The sequence below is a fragment of the Dendrobates tinctorius genome, unplaced genomic scaffold (assembly GCF_039654945.1).
Source record: "Dendrobates tinctorius isolate UK_male_01 unplaced genomic scaffold, ASM3965494v1 ptg000136l, whole genome shotgun sequence".
Lineage (NCBI taxonomy): Eukaryota > Metazoa > Chordata > Amphibia > Anura > Dendrobatidae > Dendrobates > Dendrobates tinctorius.
In genome coordinates this window covers 5469312-5490560 of record NW_027361804.1, presented here as the reverse complement: position 1 = coordinate 5490560, position 21249 = coordinate 5469312, and the positions used below count along the sequence as shown (strand labels likewise).

Here is a 21249-nt window from a genome sequence, read left to right as displayed (position 1 = left end):
GCTGGTATGACATGGCCATCTCCTGTATATAATGATATATCTACAGCCGGTATAACCTGGGCATCTCCTGTGTATAATTATATATGTACAGCTGGTATAACCTGGGCATCTCCTGTATATAATTATATATGTACAGCCGGTATAACCTGGGCATCTCCTGTATATAATTATATATGTACTGCTGGTATAACCTGGACATCTCCTGTATATAATTATATATGTACAGCTGGTATAACCTGGGCATCTCCTGTATAATATTATATATGTACAGCCGGTATAACCTGGGCATCTCCTGTATATAATTATATATGCACAGCTGGTATAAGCTGAGCATCTTCTGTATAATATTATATATGTACAGCCGGTATAACCAGGGCATATCCTGTATATAACTATATACATACAATACATATGGTATAACTCTGTGTACTTATGTGTGTAGTAAGGGTATCCGCAGCAGTTTTCCATGCGGTGTACAGTACCATGTTATCCTATGGAAAACAAAAACCGCTGTGCACATGCTGCAGAAAATTCCGCTTGGAAACACAGAAGTTTATTTTCTGCAGCATGTCAATTCTTGGTGCGGATTCCGCAGCGTTTTTACACCCATTCCATTATAGGAATCCGCAGGTGTAAAACCGCAGGCGAAATCCGCACAAAATCCACAATAAATCTGCAGGTAAAACGCAGGTCATTTTACCTGTGGGTTCTGCAGATTCTGCTTGGAAAAATCCACACAGCAATCTGCAACGTGTGCACATACCCACGGTGCGGATTCTGCTGTGGAATTTTCCGCGCAGATTTTGCAAAGGCTATGTGCACACATAGTGAAATCTGCTGCGTTGTACAGTACCTTTATTTTCAATGGAAAAAAAAAACCGCTGTGCACATGCTGCGTTTTTTTCCGTGCGGTTTTGCTGCGGTTTACAATCCGCAGCATGTCAATTGTTTGGTGCAGAAACGCTGCAGTTTTACACCTCATCCATTATGAGGTGTAAAACCGCAGATAAACCGCAGGACTTTTGTCCTGCGGATTTACCTGCGGTTTTCTCTCCAAAATCCGCACACCAAGAAAACTACGTGTGCCCATAGCCTAAATCTGCAGGTAAAATGACCTGCGTTTTACCTGCAGTTTTAGTGCAAATTTAGTGCAGTTTTTGTGCTGATTTCCCCTGCAGTTTCCACCTGCAGACTTCTATAATGGAGCAAATGAAAAACTGCTGCAGAACTGCACAAAAGAAGTGACATGCTGCAGTTTTAAATCTGCACCAAATGTGCACGGAAAAACCTGCAGCATGTGCACAGCGTTTTTTGTTTTACATAGCCTTAAATGGTACTGTACACCACTTGCAGTTCTGCAGGGCCAAATCTACTGCAGAACTGCACAGAATCTGCACCGTGTGCACGTACCAAATAGTTGCAGTCAATATCCTTTTTTCACATTTCTCGTCTTCCTCCGCAGTGGCGGCCATCTTCAGTCGGCTCTCAGTTCTTGCTCATAGACTCGCAGTTCCTGTCTCTTTTCTCTGGTAAGTTCCTTCTAGCATATACCAGATATTAGTGACGATGTGCAAAATATCTTCAGGATTGTCTATCGTCTTAGACCACACCCACTTTAGCATCAATTCTTAGACCACATGCACTTTAGCCTCTATTCTCTTAAACCAGACCCACTTTGGCCCCTATTGTCTTAGACCACACCCTCTTTAGCCTCCATTGTCTTAGACCACATCCACTTTAGCCTTTGTCTTAGACCACACCCACATTGGCCTCCTTTGTCTTAAGGCCCCGTCACACATAGCGATCTCACCAGCGAGATCGCTGTGTGTGACAGCGATCAGCCCCCCTGCCGGTATCGCTGCAGGAAAGGCCAGGACTTTTTTTTGGTCGCTGGTCTCCCGCTGGCCAGCACGCATCGCTGCGTGTGACAGGCGGGAGACCAGCGATCTGCTGGTAACTAATGTACACATTGGGTATCCAAGGGACGTGCGTCCCTTGGATACCCGATGTGTACGTTAGTTACCAGCTCCCTGCATCAGCGCGCTGGTTACTAACGTGCACAGCGATGGCGGGCGCTCGGCGTCGCTGTGCTGATTGCTGGTGAAGCTGTCTGTGTGACAGCTCACCAGCGATCACATAGCGACTTACCAGCGATCCTGACACATTGATATCGTTGTCTGGATCGCTGGTGAGTCGCTCTGTGTGACTTCAGCCTTAGACCACACGTTTTATAAATGCTCCTCCCATTGATCATTATGCCGCACTGTGATGGCGGCTCCGACCTCATTGTTTTTTCTTGCTAACTATAGATGACATAAACCTGCCGCTGGGAAACACGTCACTAATTCCAGTTAGTAAAGCAAGTCATTACAAGGAGCAGCTGGAGCAACACCCGGCGGACATGCTCAAAGAAGATCCCAGAGACAACGTCTATAAAGGTGACACCGCTGTGTCCGGTACCGGCTCATAGCACATTAAAGACGTCTTAGGCCGGGGTCACACTAACCGACGCAAAATACGGTCCGTAGTTTACAGGCGTAATACGGATGAATGACCCCTATATAGTGCTCCGTATGTCATCCGTAAGCAAGGTGTGGTCGCGTATTTTGCACAAGTCTGTATCCATATGTAATCCGTATGGCAAGATTTTCTCGCAGGCTTGCAAAATGGACATATAATGGAGCCCTATGACAGGTTTTATAACAGAAACCAAATAGATATAGACACATAGAATGCATGTATATATATATATATATATACACACGAGTCATTGAGACAAACATATATATATATATTTATATTTCACAGAGTTCTTCATAGCAGAATAGCCGCTAATTAAATTGCCGGCTTCTATCAAATCCTTCCCCAACCCGACATGAAATGACACATGGTTTACATTCAGTAAAGCATTTCATTTCATGTTTTTTAATATGTCCCTGACTAATAATTAGATGAGCGTTTGTGTGCAAAATTTGTGAGTTGTAGTTGTTATTTTAAGGGGTTAAATTGTTGTTAAAAAATGCGTGGGCTTCCCATTGCCCTGTAGCGGTGGCGAATGGGTTAATTTAACAAAGGGTTGATGTCACCTTACAATCGAATGGTGACATTAACCCTTTGTTAGATTAACCCACTCGCCACCACTATAGGGCAATGGGAAGCCCACGCATTTTTTAACAACAATTTAACCCCTTAAAATAACAACTACAACTCACAAATTTTGCACACAAACGCTCATCTAATTATTAGTCAGGGACATATTAAAAAACATGAAATGAAATGCTTTACTGAATGTAAACCATGTGTCATTTCATGTCGGGTTGGGGAAGGATTTGATAGAAGCCGGCAATTTAATTAGCGGCTATTCTGCTATGAAGAACTCTGTGAAATATAAATATATATATATATGTTTGTCTCAATGACTTGTATGTATGTATATATATATATGTGTATTCTATGTGTCTATATCCTTTATTTCGTTTATTGAACCTGTCAGTGTGAGTTTACTGTATCGCGCACTGAATTGCCGGCTTTGCTAAAAGACACCGGGTGCGTATTTCTCACAAGTCACATGTGTGTTCCGTGTGTAATCCTTTTTTTTTGCGCACCCATAGACTTGCATTGGCGTATTACGGGTGTAGTACGCTGACAGTCCCAGCATGCTGCGATTGGCACGGAGCGTAGAATACGGATGAGAAATATACGGCTGGTGCGAGGGACCCCATAGAGAATCATTGGTCCGTGTGTAATGCGTGCTTTTAGCGCCTCTCACTCGGCCGTATTCCTCACCAGGGTGACCCCGGCCTTACAGTCAATAAAGCTTTGTTATTGAAGGCCCTCGTTTATGAAAACTGTATGACATTACCTGTAGCTCCGCTTTTCTTCAACCAACCAATCAGAGCTCAGCTTTCATTTCTTAAACTGCCCTGAGAAAATGAAAGCTGCTCTCTGATTGGTTGCTATAGGCAACCAAGACCGTTTTTATAAATGAGGCCTAAAAATGTTAGGATCCCTGCTTGCTGTGACTAAATAAGAAGTTTCTTATATATATATATCCATAGACTGAATCCCCCGCCCCTGATAGTTCTCACAGCACTTGTGTCCAATATCTGACCTCTCCTCTTTATCGTTTGCAGTCCCCCTTCTGCCCATGAAGCGGGTGCACAGCGTCCTTCCTCGCTGCCCGTATAGACCCAGCTACCTGGTGGAGGGATACCCGCTGCAGCGATACCAGGGGCTGCAGTTTGTAAGTGTGGAGGATGGCAGGAAACGCGGGTGCGGCTGGTGTGCTGTCTATTGCTGCCTGTCAGATCAGGCTGTCTCCAGAAGAAGCGGATTCAGTCCTTTGCTCCCTGTTATCAGCCATTTCTGTCTAAGGGACAGGAGAGAACATATTTAACTCTCTGTGTGGAGACGATCAGATTGATTCATAAACAAATAGGTTTAGTTATAAATTTCCCCCAAAATATTGTTTTTTAGGGTAACAGAAGATTTTGGTGATTCAATTTGCACAATTCCAGCAAAATGTTGGACAATTGGATTCTTCTGATTGCTTGAAGCCCAGTGCGTGCCGCTAAAACCGTAGGGAGTGAACGGGTGATCGGTCAGGGAGCTGGGGCGGCAGTAGAACAAGTCCGCAGAGACCCTTTTTTGTTTCCACTGCAATCTGTCATTTTGGGGCACTTTTTATTGGGAACAAATTGAGCCCACCACTGGCCGAATGGAGTAAGTCTGCCCCAATATGAATTTTGGGAGATTCGCTCATCTCAGCCATTTTGGGCTGTTTTTGTAGGACTACCGTGGAGGCAGCCCTGACATGGATATTCATGAGGGGAGCAGTGCTGTACATCATAGCGGTGTATACGGCGTTCATTAGGTCCTCCTTATGACGGATTCTGTCCCCCGCAGGTTCGCCTCACATACGTGTACCCTAATGATTACACACGGCTCAGTCACATGGAGAAGGACAACGAGTGCATGTACCAGGAGACCCTGCCGTACAGACACAGGTACCGGAGCCTCGCCAGCTGCGCAGAAAAGCAGGCACACGGCTCGATGCGGGATGGGCATGTGGGTACTACTGCCAAGTGGCATGGCATGGGGTAGGTCACAGGGCAGGCGCCAAATTTAGTGGCATTAGGATTGAGGCTAGGATAAAAAAAATTACACATAAAAATGTAATAAGAAGTAAAAAAAAAAGCATAAAAATATACTATTTTTTTTTTTTTTTTTTTTTTTAATTTTGTCAGATTTTACCAAAACGAATGCAAAGAAAAAAAATGTATGTTCAGCTCTCCCTTATGCAGTTCTACTGGAGCGCAGAGCTCATAGCACGGATCACGTCTCTGCCAGACGCAACGAGAAACACTTGTAGAGGAAGAAAGATCCAGCAGAAAAAAAAGGGCCAAAGTGCAAACTCTAATGACATTAGTAATTTTTCAAAATACAATACAAGTGGTAGAAGGAAAAGGGGTTCAGAAGAGGGTACTCAGGGAGTACAAATGGTCCAGGGTTAGGGGGTGCAAAATGCTAGCTGGTAACCCATGCTATGCTATTGGGCCTGAGACATAAAATACCAATTACCCATAACATTGTTGCTTTGCCCCACCATCCTCCTAGACTGGCATTAGAAGGGGCACTGGCACCTAAAGCAGTAACATCGATGGATTTTCCATTGACTCTTATCTTTTATCCCGCAGGCTGAAATATAATAAATACATGAAGGTGGACCAATCGCACTTTGGACCTGCAGAGCACCCGGGTAATACTTTGTGTTACTTTTATACTGTAGATTGTAGATAGTGGTATATCAGAGCTTACATACTTTTTTTTAGGATGCATCTAACTGCATGAGTTTCTTTTTTTGGGTCAGTAACAAAGGGAAAGATAAAATATAGCTTAGTGTAATGAATTAACATGACTGGTCATCCAAGGAGATGTCGGTCCCCAAAAAGTCACTCTTCTACTAAACCCAGCAACCACTTTAAATTTCTGTCATTGGTCTTAGTGAAGAGTTACCACATTTGCCACCACCTCTCTGGGCCATTGTTTTGATCACGGGGAGGTCACTGATCGTCGTATCATGATATGTAAATTTTGGGGATTTTTTTCTAACTTATAAACGTAATCTTCTGTTCATATAACAGGTTGGCCTGAGGACTACAACCCTTCTGATTTCCAGTATGAGGACAATGAAGATGATTTCATTGATAGGGAAGATCAGGAAGAACCGAGAGAAGATGATGTGATAAGGCAGAGGAAACTTTTTTTTGTGGCAGATGAAAGCCTACAACCAAATCCCGTGAGACCTAATCGCCAAAGACGAGAACGACCACGGGAGAACATCAGAATCATGGAAGATCTAAAAATTCCAGATCCAAAACAATCCAACGGTCACCTAAACCAACTCCCCAAAATGGAGCAAGACAACTGGAATACCCCTGTCCCTGGTGATTCTAGACTTCGAAAGAGGAAACGTACAAACCTCCAAAATACAGGCAATGAGATCGAAGCCCAAGGTCCTGTTGAGGTAGAGAGAAACGCGTCAAGGATCTCAAGGAAGAAGGAAAAACAAAACCAAGTTCTTCAAAGAAAAAATAAAAAGGTGCAACATAATGGTAGACAAAGAAACACTCCCCAAGGGGTGTCCCAACATGAGATGAATCAAAAGAAGGTATCGGATCAAGAACTAAATAGGATCAACATGGAGGAGCAACCACCAGCAGCAAAGTTAAAACATAGGCCCAAAGTCAGGCAAGGTCTTGATCTCGAAGGAAGGAGGATACAAGATGACATACAACAACCCAGTTGGGTTGAGGAGAGTAGACTCAAGTTGAAGATAGATGAAACCGTAAAATCAGAGAATGACAAGATTCAGGATTCTCAAATGATCCATAGAAAAGGAGAAGCGGACAGAAGTGAGAAACGCAATTTTGCAGGTGACAATTTGATGCTAAAAAGAAATACTGGGATGGAACAGAATCCCCGATTTAATCAGTTTATTACTTATCTTAATGACAATGCCACTCATTCTCCAAGAAGGCAACAACTTGATAAGGAGCAGAAGTCTCAAAACTTTGCATGGACCATAACAGGTCTTCAGAGAACTGAGGAGAAGAATGAAGGACAGGAAGATCATATTGAAGGAAAAGATCAAGGACAGAACATGGGGTTAAAAGAAAATGTGGAGAAAAGGGAAGACCTGGAACCAGTTCAGTTTGAAAAACAGAAAATAGAGCATAGAGTAGTAAATCCACCAATCACTGACTCTTATCAAGATGGGAATCAAAGGTTTGAAGATGTAGGAAGGAAGAACTATATGACACTAGCTGAAAACAAAGACATGAATGGAATTGGTGTGAGGGACCATAATGGAGAAGTCAACCAAGGAGAAGCTCAACGTCAACACAAAATGATGGACGAGAAGAAAGAAGCTGCAATGGGAGAAAAACAAATACTACAACATGCCAACTCTAATAAGTATGCCAGAGAAGATCCAGACAATAACGTCGGAGTGGAGGAGGATCCTGAGGAAGAAGATGAGGAAGAGGAGGATCTGGAATATCCTTTTATTTTTGAAGAACCTGTGTCCTGGAATCGGACTTTCCATGTGAGTCAGACCGATTTCCAGATTCTGAGGTCAGACTATATTGATCTACAGTGTAATACGTCTGGGAATCTCCAGCTGAAAGAAAATGAAGCCCTGTTCATAGTGGGATCTTTCATGAAGAAGCTCAACCAGTGGCATAGAGGGTGAGAATGTGGGGCAAGTCACGTAAGGTCATCCTGAAGTAGACAGGGAATTTGGGCAACAAATAGATAAAATGTGGACATAGAGAGTTACAATGTAGGAGAGGAGTTCAACAGGTTCTAAGACACCATAGAGAATATTAACCATCAGAGCAATCTGGAAAACTAGACCAAGGGTGCCAAAGCCATAACCAGTATGTATATGTAGACCATGAAAACCCATCTAAATATCTAGAACATGAAAACCAAGTATATTGCGATGAGAACTACTCTACATGACCCGTAATATTACATATCTAGAACAAGGCCATGAGAATCCATGTATATTTCTAGAACATGAGAAATGAGACTATGGGAGGCAATCTACAGTCATGGCCAAAAGTGTTGGCATCCTTGAAATTGTTCTACAAAATGAAGTATTTCGCCAAGAAAATTATTGCAATTACACTTTTTTATGTTATACACATGTTTATTTCCTTTGTGTTTATTGGAACAAGACACAAAAAAAGAGAAAAAAAATGCAAATTGGACATAATTTCTCACAAAACCCCCCAAATGGGCCGGATAAAATTGTTGGCACCCTTAACTTCATATTTAGTTGCACACCCTTTGGATTAAATAACTGCAATCAATTGCTTCCTATAACCATAGACAAGCTTCTTATACCTCTTAGCTGGTGTTTCGGGCAACTCTTCTTTTGCAAACTTCACTAGGACTCATCTATGTGAAGGCGCCTTCTTCCAACATCTCTTCACTGGTGATCAATGGGATTTAGATCCGCACTCATTGCTGCCACTTTATAACTCTCCAGCGCTTTGTTTCCATCCATTTCTGGGGGGGCTTCTTAACATTTATTTTGGCTGATTGTCCTGATGGAAGACCCATGACCTAGGACACACACCCACCTTTCTGACACTGGGCACTACATTGCGACCCAAAATCCTTTGGTAATCCTCAGATTTCATGATGACTTGCACACAATCAAGGCACCGAGTGCCATAGACAGCAAAACAACCCCAAAACATCTGTGACCCTCCACCATATCTGATTGTAGGTAGTGTGTTCTTTTCTTTACAGGCCTCATTTTGTTTTCAGTAAACAGTAGAATGATGTGCTTTACCACAAAGATCTATCTTGGTCTCTTCTGTCCACAAGATGCTTTCCCAGAAGGATTTTGGCTTACTCGCATACATTTTGGCATCCTGCAGTCTAGCCGTTTATGTCTCTATGTCTGTGTGGACCTCCTGGGTCTCCTACCATAGCGTCTTATTTCATTCAAATGTCGACTGATAGACCGTGCTGACATTGATGCACCCTGAGCCTGCAAGGACAGCTTGAATGTCTTTAGAACTTGATTGGAGCTTATCCACCATCAGGACTATCCTGCGTTACAAACTTTTATCAATTTTTCTCTGCTGTACACGTCCATCAAGATTAGCTACAGTGCCAGGGGTTGTAATTTTCTTAATTATGTTGCACACTGTGGAGAAGCAACCTCAAGATCTCTGGACTTGTAACCTTGAGATTGTTGACATTTTTCAACAATTTTGGTTTTCAGGTCCTCAGACAGATCTCCTCTCCTCTTTCTGTTCTCCGTGCTTAGTGTGGCACACACAGACACACAATCCAAAGATTGATTCAACTTCTCCCCTTTTTATCTGGTTTCAGGTGTGATTTTCATTTTGCCCACACCTGTTACTTGCCACAGGTGAGTTTGAATAAGCATCAGATGCTTGAAACAAAGTTATTTACCCACAGTTTAGGAAAGGTGCCAACAATTTTGTTCAGCCCATTTTAGGGGTTTTGTGAGAAATTATGTCCAATTTGCCTTTTTTCTGTTTTTTTGTGTTGCTCCAATACACACAAAGGAAATAAACATGTGTATAACAAAACATGGGGAATTACAATAAGTTTCTGAGATAAATACTTCATTTTCTGGAACAATTTTAAGGATGCCAACACTTTGACTGCATATATCTAGAACATAAGGACCAAGACTTTGAGAGCCAGTCCATCAATCTAGACCATGGGAATGAATCTACATGTCTAGAATATCAGAAGATGAGAACCAGTGCACTATCGTGCTAGAGGATAATATGTGAACATCTTTTTGGTGGCAGGATGTACAAGCTCCAGAGGATCGTTAATATCGAGAAGCGCCTGGACTACTCCCGTGGGAGCCGATATTTCCTAGACCTGGAGTTCAGAGACAGATTCAACCATCCTGTGAGATTTGCTCATTATGTGTTCGCCCCTGGCTGGACCGGACTGACCCAGGAAGTACGGGAACAGGAAAGGGACTTGAGGAGTAAGATGTGGGGGCCACACCGAAGACTGATGGAGAAGGAAAATACGATCGAGCTGTGCTGGCCCACCGGCCTTGTCTGGAACCCACAGGCTATGGTCTATTTTATAGTGCCAGGTAAGTGGCGTAAGGCACCATAGGTGTGAGGCACAGCCGAGGATTTAGGGGTAAATGGTCACTGAGTGGGTGCGGCATTAAATATGAAGCAACGTCTGTAGAGCGTGCAATTCTTTGTAGTGAAGAACCAAGCTCGCTGGGTGCAGAAGTTTATCCAGGACATGGAGTCATTACACAAGGCCACAGCGGACCCCAAATTCGGTGTCATCATTGTGGATTTTAACAGTACTGACCTGGATGTTCGAGACGCCCTGAAACGATCAAATTTACCTAGGCAAGTATCATAGTTCTCATGGATCCAATTTTTCTGCATAGGTTCACTTACAGGAAGCTCCCCCTAGTGGTGACTGCAGACAGGATCTTATCATGTATCTCTGTATACAGGGAGCTCCCCCTAGTGGTGACTGCAGACAGGATTTTATCATGTATCTCTGTATACAGGGAGCTCCCCCTAGTGGTGACTGCAGACAGGATCTTGTCATGTATCTCTGTATACAGGGAGCTCCCCCTAGTGGTGACTGCAGACAGGATCTTATCATGTATCTCTGTTTACAGGGAGCTCCCCCTAGTGGTGATTGCAGACAGGATCTTATCATGTATCTCTGTATTCAGGGAGCTCCACCTAGTGGTGACTGCAGACAGGATCTTATCATGTATCTCTGTATGCAGGGAGCTCCCCCTAGTGGTGACTGCAGACAGGATCTTATCATGTATCTCTGTATTCAGGGAGCTCCCCCTAGTGGTGACTGCAGACAGGATCTTATCATGTATCTTTGTTTACAGGGATCTCCCCCTAGTGGTGACTGCAGACAGGATCTTATCATGTATCTCTGTATTCAGGGAGCTCCCCCTAGTGGTGACTGCAGACAGGATCTTATCATGTATCTTTGTATACAGGGAGCTCCCCCTAGTGGTGACTGCAGACAGGATCTTATCATGTATCTCTGTATTCAGGGAGCTCCCCCTAGTGGTGACTGCACTCTTATCATGTATATCTGTATACAGGGAGCGCTCCCTAGTGGTGACTGCAGAGAGAATCTTATCATGTATCTCTGTATACAGGGAGCACCCCCTAGTGGTGGCTGCAGACAGGATCTTATGTATCTCTGTATACAGGGAGCTCCCCCTAGTGGTGGTTGCAGACAGGATCTTATCATGTATCTCTGTATACAGGGAGCTCCCCCTAGTGGTGGCTGCAGACAGGATCTTATCATGTATCTCTGTATACAGGGAGCTCCCCCTAGTGGTGGCTGCAGACAGATTCTTATTTTTCTCTGTGACAAGTTGGGTTGCTGATAAGAGAAGATGCACTTTGATGAATACTTTTCCTCTCTCCTATCTGCAGATACCAGTTTGTACAACTTGATGGAAACTTTGAGCGATCTGCAGGTTTACAGGCTGGAATAGACCTGGTGAAGGTCAGTGTGAGGAGTGCTCAGTCCTTGGTCTGCAGTGTAAATTAAGGGGACGGTCAAGGCTTCTGGAAAGCTTAATGCAATCTTGTTAATGTTTTTAAGAAATTTGTCCTCCATATTATTAACCCCATATTGTCCCCTCCAGAACCCTCACAGTATCCTCTTCCTGTGTGACCTCCACATGCAATTTCCCCCATCAATCATTGACTCGTTGCGGACTCACACGGTGGAGGGTAAGACGGTGTACGCCCCCATGGTTATGAGGCTGAACTGCGGATCTTCTCCTCAGTGGCCCGATGGTGAGACCTCGCCTTGATTATGGAGGTTATATCTGTACCCCCAGTCTATTCCTCCAGTCTGGGGGATATTAATCAGGTGATGATGTTCTGTAGGATACTGGGAAGTGAATGGATTCGGCCTGTTGGGAATTTACAAGTCAGACTTGGATCTTATCGGAGGAATGAACACTGAGGAATTTCGGGACCGATGGGGAGGAGAAGACTGGGAGCTGCTGGACAGGTGGGTGGTTATAAGGATTATAGTCAGGGGTGGGACCAGGGGGGGTGTACACTAAGAAAGGCCCGCCCCAGAGGAACATCCAAAATCACTGTTACATGAAACTATTTATTGCTTTCCCATTAGGATTCTCTTTGCTGGGCTGGAGGTTGAGCGGGTGGCAGTCAGGAACTTTTACCACCATTTTCACTCCAAGCGCGGCATGTGGAACCGCCGGACAGCACCAAAGACTGAAGAGAACGTCTGAAAAAGTTTGCAATACCTAGGGCAAGTATGGGAGATACCCGAGATACCGCAATACCCTCCTTCACTCCATGATAAGATCATGGTGGAGGAACCTTGGTCAACGTGTGGATAGGTTTTATCCCAGGGGGTAAAAGTTGGATCCACCTTGTGGTGCAAGACACTTGGTATGTCTGATCTAGACCCATTGCCAGGGCTGTGCCGTACATAAGAGATCGGACATATCGGTGATCGGGTCGGAGTGTTTAGTGTCTTATGGGGATAAGGACTTTGCCCTGTTAATAGAATAGCGCACTCTACTGTACCATAATGGGACTGCAGGAACGTCTGTGTCGTGCCTCCTTTATTTATCCTTTCCATCATAGAAATTATTGTAGAAAGCACCGCCACACACTGCACTATTCTGCCCTCTACTGGACACATAACATGTCTTCTTAAAGAGGCAGTACGACTATAAAAAAACATGGCTACCATGAATCCACCAAAACAGGGCTGGGGTGTACTACCGAAGCTGGCGCTATTTCTGGAAGACAGCCGGAAGAAAAACTCAGTTTTGGGAACCAAAGTCGATTCGGAGATGCCATGAAACCGTAGATAAAACTGGTGTCATTATTACTATTTTGTTTTTATATACTGTATATTTAGATTTTTTTTCTTACAAAATTGTTTTTATTTAATTTTTTTTTAATAAAATGTTTCTTTTGTTTAGATGTATTTGTAGCAGATTGTCAACCTCTAATGCGCAGACGATAAGTAACACCGCACCCCCCGGTTTATTAGAAGGGCCCCGATAGGCGGACGGAGTCTGTGAACGGGGTGCAGCTGTTTATAATGTCACAGCGGAGATTATACAACTGATCCGCTCCTTGGGTGTGAATATATATACAATCAATCTGCTCCCATCCGCTCGCTCTATAGAATTAGGCTTCGGCCGCCCCGACACCAAATCCCTGCTCGTTACTCCACCCCACCACAGCAGTAATGAGAAGACCCTCGTGAGGTCCTAGGAACTTTGCCAAATTTAAGAGAGGTTTCTCCTTAGACAACACTCAAGAAGCAGCTGAAGATTGGCAGAAATGTTCACAGGTGTGGCACTACCTTTTGTAAAATTGCTTAAACTGGGATTTGGGTGGGTGGGGCTCAAATGTGGGGTCCTCATAAGTAACAAATGCCTCTACAACTGTGCTGATATAAGCCACCAGAAGGCTACTCTGTGGCCTCTATACCAAAACCTTTCAGACTCCATATACAGTACGTGCCATAACACTCATTAGCGCTAACACTGAGCTCCGCGTGGGCGGGTCTAACTCCGGACTCCGCCTCCTAGGGGAAATAAGCAGTGAATTATGTTTTTTTGGCTGTTTGACATTCCTGTTGTATACAGCGGCTCAGAAGTATTTAACCACAGGAGGGTAAACAGGTGTATCCTAAAAGTGGGGACCCCTAAAATAGAGAAATTTAAAGGGGAACACTCACAATTACTGTAAGGATGAGAAAACATGATGGTTAACCCTCACCACTTCCCCTAATTAACCTCTCTACAAACGCCTGTGTGTAGTAAGTGTTGGCAGGGTAGAATGTGTTCATTTTGTCCCAGATCCCATCCCTCGCAGTCCACAGATCTACACAGAATATTTTATCTTTTATATTTAAATGTACGATGCAGAAGTAAAACAATAGAAAATAAATTAATGTGCAAAAATCATAAACAGGCAAGAAAACTGGAAATACGACTAATAATTAATATCCAGAATCACAGAAAGTTTAGTCCAAAGAGAAAAGGTGAGAAGAACCAAGGAGGATCCAAAAGTCTGCACCGCGGGGGAGGGGCTGCGGAAAGAAGGAGAGCAAGGTCAATCTTATGTCTGTACTCAGAGCTGGGCTCAGGCGTCACACCGGAGGGGCTTAGATACATGTGGTCAGCAGTCAGTATCACACAGGAGAGGATTAGATGCGCAGCTCACCAGACAGTATCACACAGGAGAGGATTAGATACACGGCTCTGCAGACAGTATCACACAGGATATGATTATATACACGGCTCAGCAGACAGTATCACACAGGATAGGATTAGATACACGGCTCAGCAGACAGTATCACACAGGATATGATTAGATACACGGCTCAGCAGACAGTATCACACAGGATATGATTAGATGCACGGCTCAGCAGACAGTATCACACAGGAGAGGATTAGATATGCGGCTCACCAGACAGTATCACACAGGATATGAGTAGATACACGGCTCAGCAGTCAGTATCACACAGGATAGGATTAGATACACGGCTCAGCAGACAGTATCACACAGGAGAGGATTAGATACACGGATCAGCAGACAGTATCACACAGGAGAGGATTAGATACACGGCTCAGCAGACAGTATCACACAGGATAGGATTAGATACACGGCTCAGCAGACAGTATCACACAGGAGAGGATTAGATACACGGCTCAGCAGACAGTATCACACAGGAGAGGATTAGATACACGGCTCAGCAGACAGTATCACACAGGATAGGATTAGATACACGGCTCAGCAGACTGTATCACACAGGATAGGATTAGATGCACGGCTCAGCAGACAGTATCACACAGGATGGGATTAGATACACGGCTCAGCAGTCAGTATCACACAGGATAGGATTAGATACACGGCTCAGCAGTCAGTATCACACAGGAGAGGATTAGATACATGGCTCAGCAGACAGTATCACACAGGATAGGATTAGATACAAGGCTCAGCAGTCAGTATCACACAGGAGAGGATTAGATACACGGCTCAGCAGACAGTATCACACAGGATAGGATTAGATACAAGGCTCAGCAGTCAGTATCACACAGGAGAGGATTAGATACACGGCTCAGCAGTCAGTATCACACAGGATAGGATTAGATATACAGCTCAGCAGTCAGTATCACACAGGATAGGATTAGATACACGGCTCAGCAGACAGTATCACACAGGATAGGATTAGATACACAGCTCAGCAGACAGTATTACACAGGAGAGAATTAGATACACGGCTCAGCAGTCAGTTTCACACAGGAGAGGATTAGATACACGGCTCAGCAGACAGTATCACACAGGCGAGGATTAGATACACGACTCAGCAGACAGTATCACACAGGGTAGGATTAGATACACGGCTCAGCAGACAGTATCACACAGGAGAGGATTAGATAGACGGCTCAGTAGACAGTATTACACACTATGTGATTAGATACACAGCTCAGCAGACAGTATCACACACTGTGATTAGATACACTGCTCAGCAGACAGTATCATACAGGATAGGATTAGATACACGGCTCAGCAGTCAGTTTCACACAGGAGAGGATTAGATACACGGCTCAGCAGACAGTATCACACAGGCGAGGATTAGATACACGACTCAGCAGACAGTATCACACAGGGTAGGATTAGATACACGGCTCAGCAGACAGTATCACACAGGAGAGGATTAGATAGACGGCTCAGTAGACAGTATTACACACTATGTGATTAGATACACAGCTCAGCAGACAGTATCACACACTATGTGATTAGATACACTGCTCAGCAGACAGTATCATACAGGATAGGATTAGATACACGGCTCAGCAGTCAGTTTCACACAGGAGAGGATTAGATACACGGCTCAGCAGACAGTATCACACAGGCGAGGATTAGATACACGACTCAGCAGACAGTATCACACAGGAGAGGATTAGATAGACGGCTCAGTAGACAGTATTACACACTATGTGATTAGATACACGGCTCAGTAGACAGTATCACACACTATGTGATTAGATACACGGCTCAGCAGACAGTATCATACAGGATAGGATTAGATACACGGCTCAGCAGTCAGTATCACACAGGAGAGGATTATATACACGGCTCAGCAGTCAGCATCACACAGGATAGGATTAGATACACGGCTCAGCAGACAGTATCACACAGGATAGGATTAGATACACGGCTCAGCAGTCAGTATCACACAGGAGAGGATTAGATACACGGCTCAGCAGTCAGTATCACACAGGATAGGATTAGATACACGGCTCAGTCAGTATCACACACTATGTGATTAGATACACGGCTCACCAGACAGTATCACACAGGATAGGATTAGATACACGGCTCAGCAGACAGTATCACACAGAAGAGGATTAGATACATCGCTCAGCAGTCAGTATCACACAGGATAGGATTAGATACACGGCTCAGCAGACAGTATCACACAGGATAGGATTAGATACACAGCTCAGCAGTCAGTATCACACAGGATAGGATTAGATACACAGCTCAGCAGTCAGTATCACACAGGAGAGGATTAGATACACGGTTCAGCAGACAGTATCACACAGGATAGGATTAGATACACGGCTCAGCAGTCAGTATCACACAGGAGAGGATTAGATACACGGTTCAGCAGACAGTATCACACAGGATAGGATTAGATACACGGCTCAGCAGTCAGTATCACACAGGAGAGGATTAGATACACGGCTCAGCAGACCGTATCACACAGGAGAGGATTAGATACATGGCTCAGCAGTCAGTAACACACAGGATAGGATTAGATACACGGCTCAGTATACAGTATCACACATGTGATTAGATACAGTTTAGCATATAGTATCACATGTAATACGATTAGATACAGCACTTTAGAAGAGAGTATCACATATGGTAGGATTAGATACACTGATTTAGCAGACAGTACCAAACTTGGTAAATTTAGATACAACGAAGCAAACAGAAATGTAGTTTTGTTTCCAGATTATACCTTCAGTCGTTCCCACTCAGTGCAGCCCCCGCGGCCCCCGTGATGGGTAAAGACCTGATTTTTGTACACCAAATGCTGTAATAAAGATGTTGATGAGGACGGTGACGAATACGAGGGCTGTGGCCACATTATTCATCACGTCCAGACGTGGCTGCTTGGAAACGTCGTTCAGATTTTTGCGAGCTGTCGATAGAAGGGACATGAGGGGTTAAATCTCCAGAAAAATCAATAACTGAAATAATGACCATGGGGAAAGCCCAGAAGCAATAACACTGCCACCTACAGGTCAGACTGTGGTACTACATACAATGAAATTGTGGATATCTCGCCATCTTGTGGCCAAGAGTCTCACTGCAGTTACTTAAACTCCAGTGACGCTCAATGCAATCTATTACTCCCTGTTATCATCCACATTAAACTGGGAGATGGATATTGCAGGACAGGGAAATTAAGTCTTTTGCTCCTAGTTTAAGGCCATTTCAGGTCCTCAAGCTACAGAGAGAATGGCAAGGATTGTTCTTTATAATCACGCAGCACATATTAAGTTTTCTTGAATCGAGGACTTTTCTCCATACAGAGACTTACCGATAATAATCAGCAGGATCCCAATAACGACCTGCAGAGTCAGAGACAGGCTGATGAGAGCGATGAGCGTGACGTAGTAGGTGAAGCTCGGACCTTGCTCCAGAACCGCCTTCAGCTGCGCAGCATTCGCCATGAACAGCGCCACGTCCAGCATGCTCTCCGCCAGACTCTTCTTGGTGGCATAATGGTTAATATTGATGGCAGATCGAACTCCGCGACCAACAGGATTACCAGCCACCTGGATCACAAATCAGAGAAAACATCAAGTCAGATTGCTCGTAGCACGGATCCCCGCATGTGTTGTGGCTGGGTAACTGTCTGGAAACACATGGCCGTGGGGACTCGAATATATTATTCCCGCACACCGAAGACATCCGGTTAGCACCCGAGCACGGTTGACTCCTTCCAGAACGTTCGCTCATCACTCTTTTTCCTTAGATTCTACCTGTGTAACCTGAGCGGGCCTTGTAGTGACAGAGACACTAGCAAAATCCGTGCCCTCATTACGACATCTGTCAGTTACACGTGTTTTCACAGCCAGAACACGTCCCCGCTATAGGCTTTGGGGCCGTTCACATGTCAGTGGTTTTATTGTAGACCGAGATCACAGAACATGTTGGTTTTGATCCTAGGTACAAGTCTGTGACTTGCTGAAAATCATGGACAACGCACGGATGACATCAAATGCAGTTTATTTATAATCCCTGATTAAACGGATGGTAAAAACTGACCAAACACTCATGAATCTTGGGTGATGGGATGGGTGCAGACACAGCATGGGGAGCGAGGGTGATGGGGTGGGTGTGGACACAGTATGGGGAGCGGGGGTGATGGGATGGGTATGGTACAGTATGGTGAGAAGGGTGATGTGATGGGTACACACACAGCATAGGGAGCGAGGGTGATGAGATGGGTGCAGACACAGCATGGGGAGCGAGGGTGATGGGGTGGGTGTGGACACAGCATGGGCAGCGAGGGTGATGGGGTGGGTGTGGACACAGTATGGGGAGCGAGGGTGATGGGATGAGTAAGTACACAGTATGGGGAGCGGGGGTGATGGGATGGGTATGGTACAGTATGGTGAGAAGGGTGATATGATGGGTACACACAGCATAGGGAGCGAGGGTGATGAGATGGGTGCAGACACAGCATGGGGAGCGAGGGTGATGGGGTGGGTGTGGACACAGTATGGGGAGCGAGGGTGATGGGATGAGTAAGTACACAGTATGGGGAGCAGGGGTGATGGGATGGGTAAGGTACAGTATGGTGAGAAGGGTGATGTGATGGGTACACACAGCCTAGGGAGCGAGGGTGATGAGATGGGTGCAGACACAGTATGTGGAGCTAGGGTGATGGGATGGGTATGGACACAGTATGGGGAGCAAGGATGATGGGATGAGTGCGGACACAGTATGAGGAGTGAGGGTGATGGGATGGGTATGGTACAGTATGGTGAGAAGGGTGATGTGATGGGTACACACAGCATAGGGAGCGAGGGTGATGAGATGGGTGCAGACACAGCATGGGGAGCGAGGGTGATGGGGTGGGTGTGGACACAGTATGGGGAGCGAGGGTGATGAGATGAGTAAGTACACAGTATGGGGAGCGGGGGTGATGGGATGGGTATGGTACAGTATGGTGAGAAGGGTGATGTGATGGGTACACACAGCATAGGGAGCGAGGGTGATGAGATGGGTGCAGACACAGTATGTGGAGCTAGGGTGATGGGATGGGTATGGATACAGTATGGGGAGCAAGGATGATGGGATGAGTGCGGACACAGTATGAGGAGTAAGGGTGATGGGATGGGTATGGTACAGTATGGTGAGAAGGGTGATGTGATGGGTACACACACAGCATAGGGAGCGAGGGTGATGAGATGGGTGCAGACACAGTATGGGGAGCCAGGGTGATGGGTACGAACACAGTATTAGAAGCCAGGGTGATGGCATGGATACAGGTCTAAGGGGTAAGGTTTCTCCTTGTGGAGAGTGACATACCAGCTCTGGCTTGTCAAGGAGGGTTATTCGCCGTGCAATGCTCCTTTGGGAAATTTTATATGCAAATTGCCTCTTCAGAAAGAAAGAGGACTTTTACTCTACAGTGCCACCTATTGGTAGTAGCGATCCTACAAGTCACAATCAAGCCTTTAACGAGTCTTGTAATATGACTTAGGATAACAGCCAAATCAGAATCTCAATTTGCAGACACGGTGTTTCGAGCTATTGGCTCTCGTCAGTGCATGGATACAGACACAGTATAGGAAGCAAGGATGATGAGATAGGTGCGGACACCGTATGGTGAGCCAGGGTGATGTGATGGGTACTGACACAGTACGGGGAGCGAGTGGGATGGGACGGGTGAAGACACAGTATGGGAACCGGGGGAGTGTGTGAGGAAGCAGTATGCCGAGTTAGTGGGTAAATATATGAGGAGACTATGGTTAGTAGGGGGATGTGAGAGGAGACAGTATGAGGAGGGAGGGGGAAATGTGTGAGGAGGCTATTGAGGGGAATAGTGTGGGAAGACAGTATGGAGGTGGGGGAGAAAAGTGCAAGTGGACACAGAATAAAGACTGAGTAGTGTGGGGACAGTGTAAGGGCACAACCAGGAGGGGGGCAGTATGCCATGGAGAGGGAGTGTGATAAGGGGGCAGAGCATAGAGACTGGGTCCTATATGGGGGACACAGTGTGAGAGGACTGTGTGAAGAGGGGGCCCAGTATGTAAAGGAGAGGGGAGTGTGGAGAGCATGTACCATAAGAGAGACAGTGTGTGGGTTATATTTTGTGCAGGGAATATAGTGAGGGGCAATTTTTTTTTCGGAGCCTCAGTGTAGGGCAGATATTTTCATTCAGGAGCATTATGATAACACAGTTATTTTTAAAGGCATCATGTAGGGATGTGCAGCAGAAGACCGGAGAAGATGGAAGTCTGCAGGGACAAGCTGCGCATGAGAAAGCTCATCATGGGGTCTGGACAAGATGAACGAAAGAAAGAACGACTCCAGATACAACATCATCTATTAAGTACCTGGATGGAAATGTTTCTTGTGATACTGACTAATTCTCATGCTTTTATTTATGTTAGGAGCATTAAAGTGGTTCTCCAGGTCTGTGCTGAGTCTGCAGCCATTCTAAGTGACTGCAGACTTGTGAATTCTCACAGTGCTCACTGCACGCTGTCAGAATTCTCTGGTGCCGGCGAGTTGTGTACATGCGGTCACATGCTGACTAGACGTGCCTGGCCTCACGCAATGAAACCGAACTGAGCGAGGCCAGGCACGTCTAGTCGGAATGTGACCAGAACTATACAAATCACATACGTGTGCTCACATGACCATCCATTCTCCCTAAAAGTGTGCAGTGCATGCTCTGTAAGAATTTAAAAGCCTACAGCCACCTATGGACCAGGAAGAACCCTGTAATTACACAATGAAGCCCTGTAGCCAATCCTAACAGCGTGTAATATCCTCACTGTCAGGATTCAGCTCCAGAGATTCCAGCAGTCATCGCAAGGAAACTTCACTCATATGCTATGTTCACACT

General features: G+C 45.2%; 2 protein-coding genes across 2 annotated transcripts in view; one reads left to right on the top strand and one right to left on the bottom strand.

Annotated features, from left to right (window-relative positions):
• Positions 1-13052, top strand: part of B4GALNT3 (beta-1,4-N-acetyl-galactosaminyltransferase 3) — a 62902-nt gene extending 49850 nt beyond the window's left edge. The window contains exons 9-20 of the mRNA XM_073544178.1: positions 1463-1529; positions 2310-2438; positions 4134-4243; positions 4906-5006; positions 5697-5758; positions 6144-7749; positions 9867-10168; positions 10289-10442; positions 11514-11586; positions 11729-11882; positions 11976-12102; positions 12226-13052. Coding sequence (XP_073400279.1) covers positions 1463-1529; positions 2310-2438; positions 4134-4243; positions 4906-5006; positions 5697-5758; positions 6144-7749; positions 9867-10168; positions 10289-10442; positions 11514-11586; positions 11729-11882; positions 11976-12102; positions 12226-12346 — 3006 coding nt within the window. The 3' untranslated portion in view covers positions 12347-13052. The remainder of the gene's footprint in view (positions 1-1462; positions 1530-2309; positions 2439-4133; positions 4244-4905; positions 5007-5696; positions 5759-6143; positions 7750-9866; positions 10169-10288; positions 10443-11513; positions 11587-11728; positions 11883-11975; positions 12103-12225) is intronic.
• A 921-nt stretch (positions 13053-13973) lies between these two features.
• The window catches only part of NINJ2 (ninjurin 2), a 69304-nt gene continuing 62028 nt past the window's right edge, over positions 13974-21249 (bottom strand). The window contains exons 2-4 of the mRNA XM_073544179.1: positions 17704-17941; positions 17119-17301; positions 13974-14172 (exon numbers count right to left, since the gene is read on the bottom strand). Of these exons, the coding sequence (XP_073400280.1) occupies positions 17135-17301; positions 17704-17941 (405 nt within the window). The 3' untranslated portion in view covers positions 13974-14172; positions 17119-17134. The remainder of the gene's footprint in view (positions 14173-17118; positions 17302-17703; positions 17942-21249) is intronic.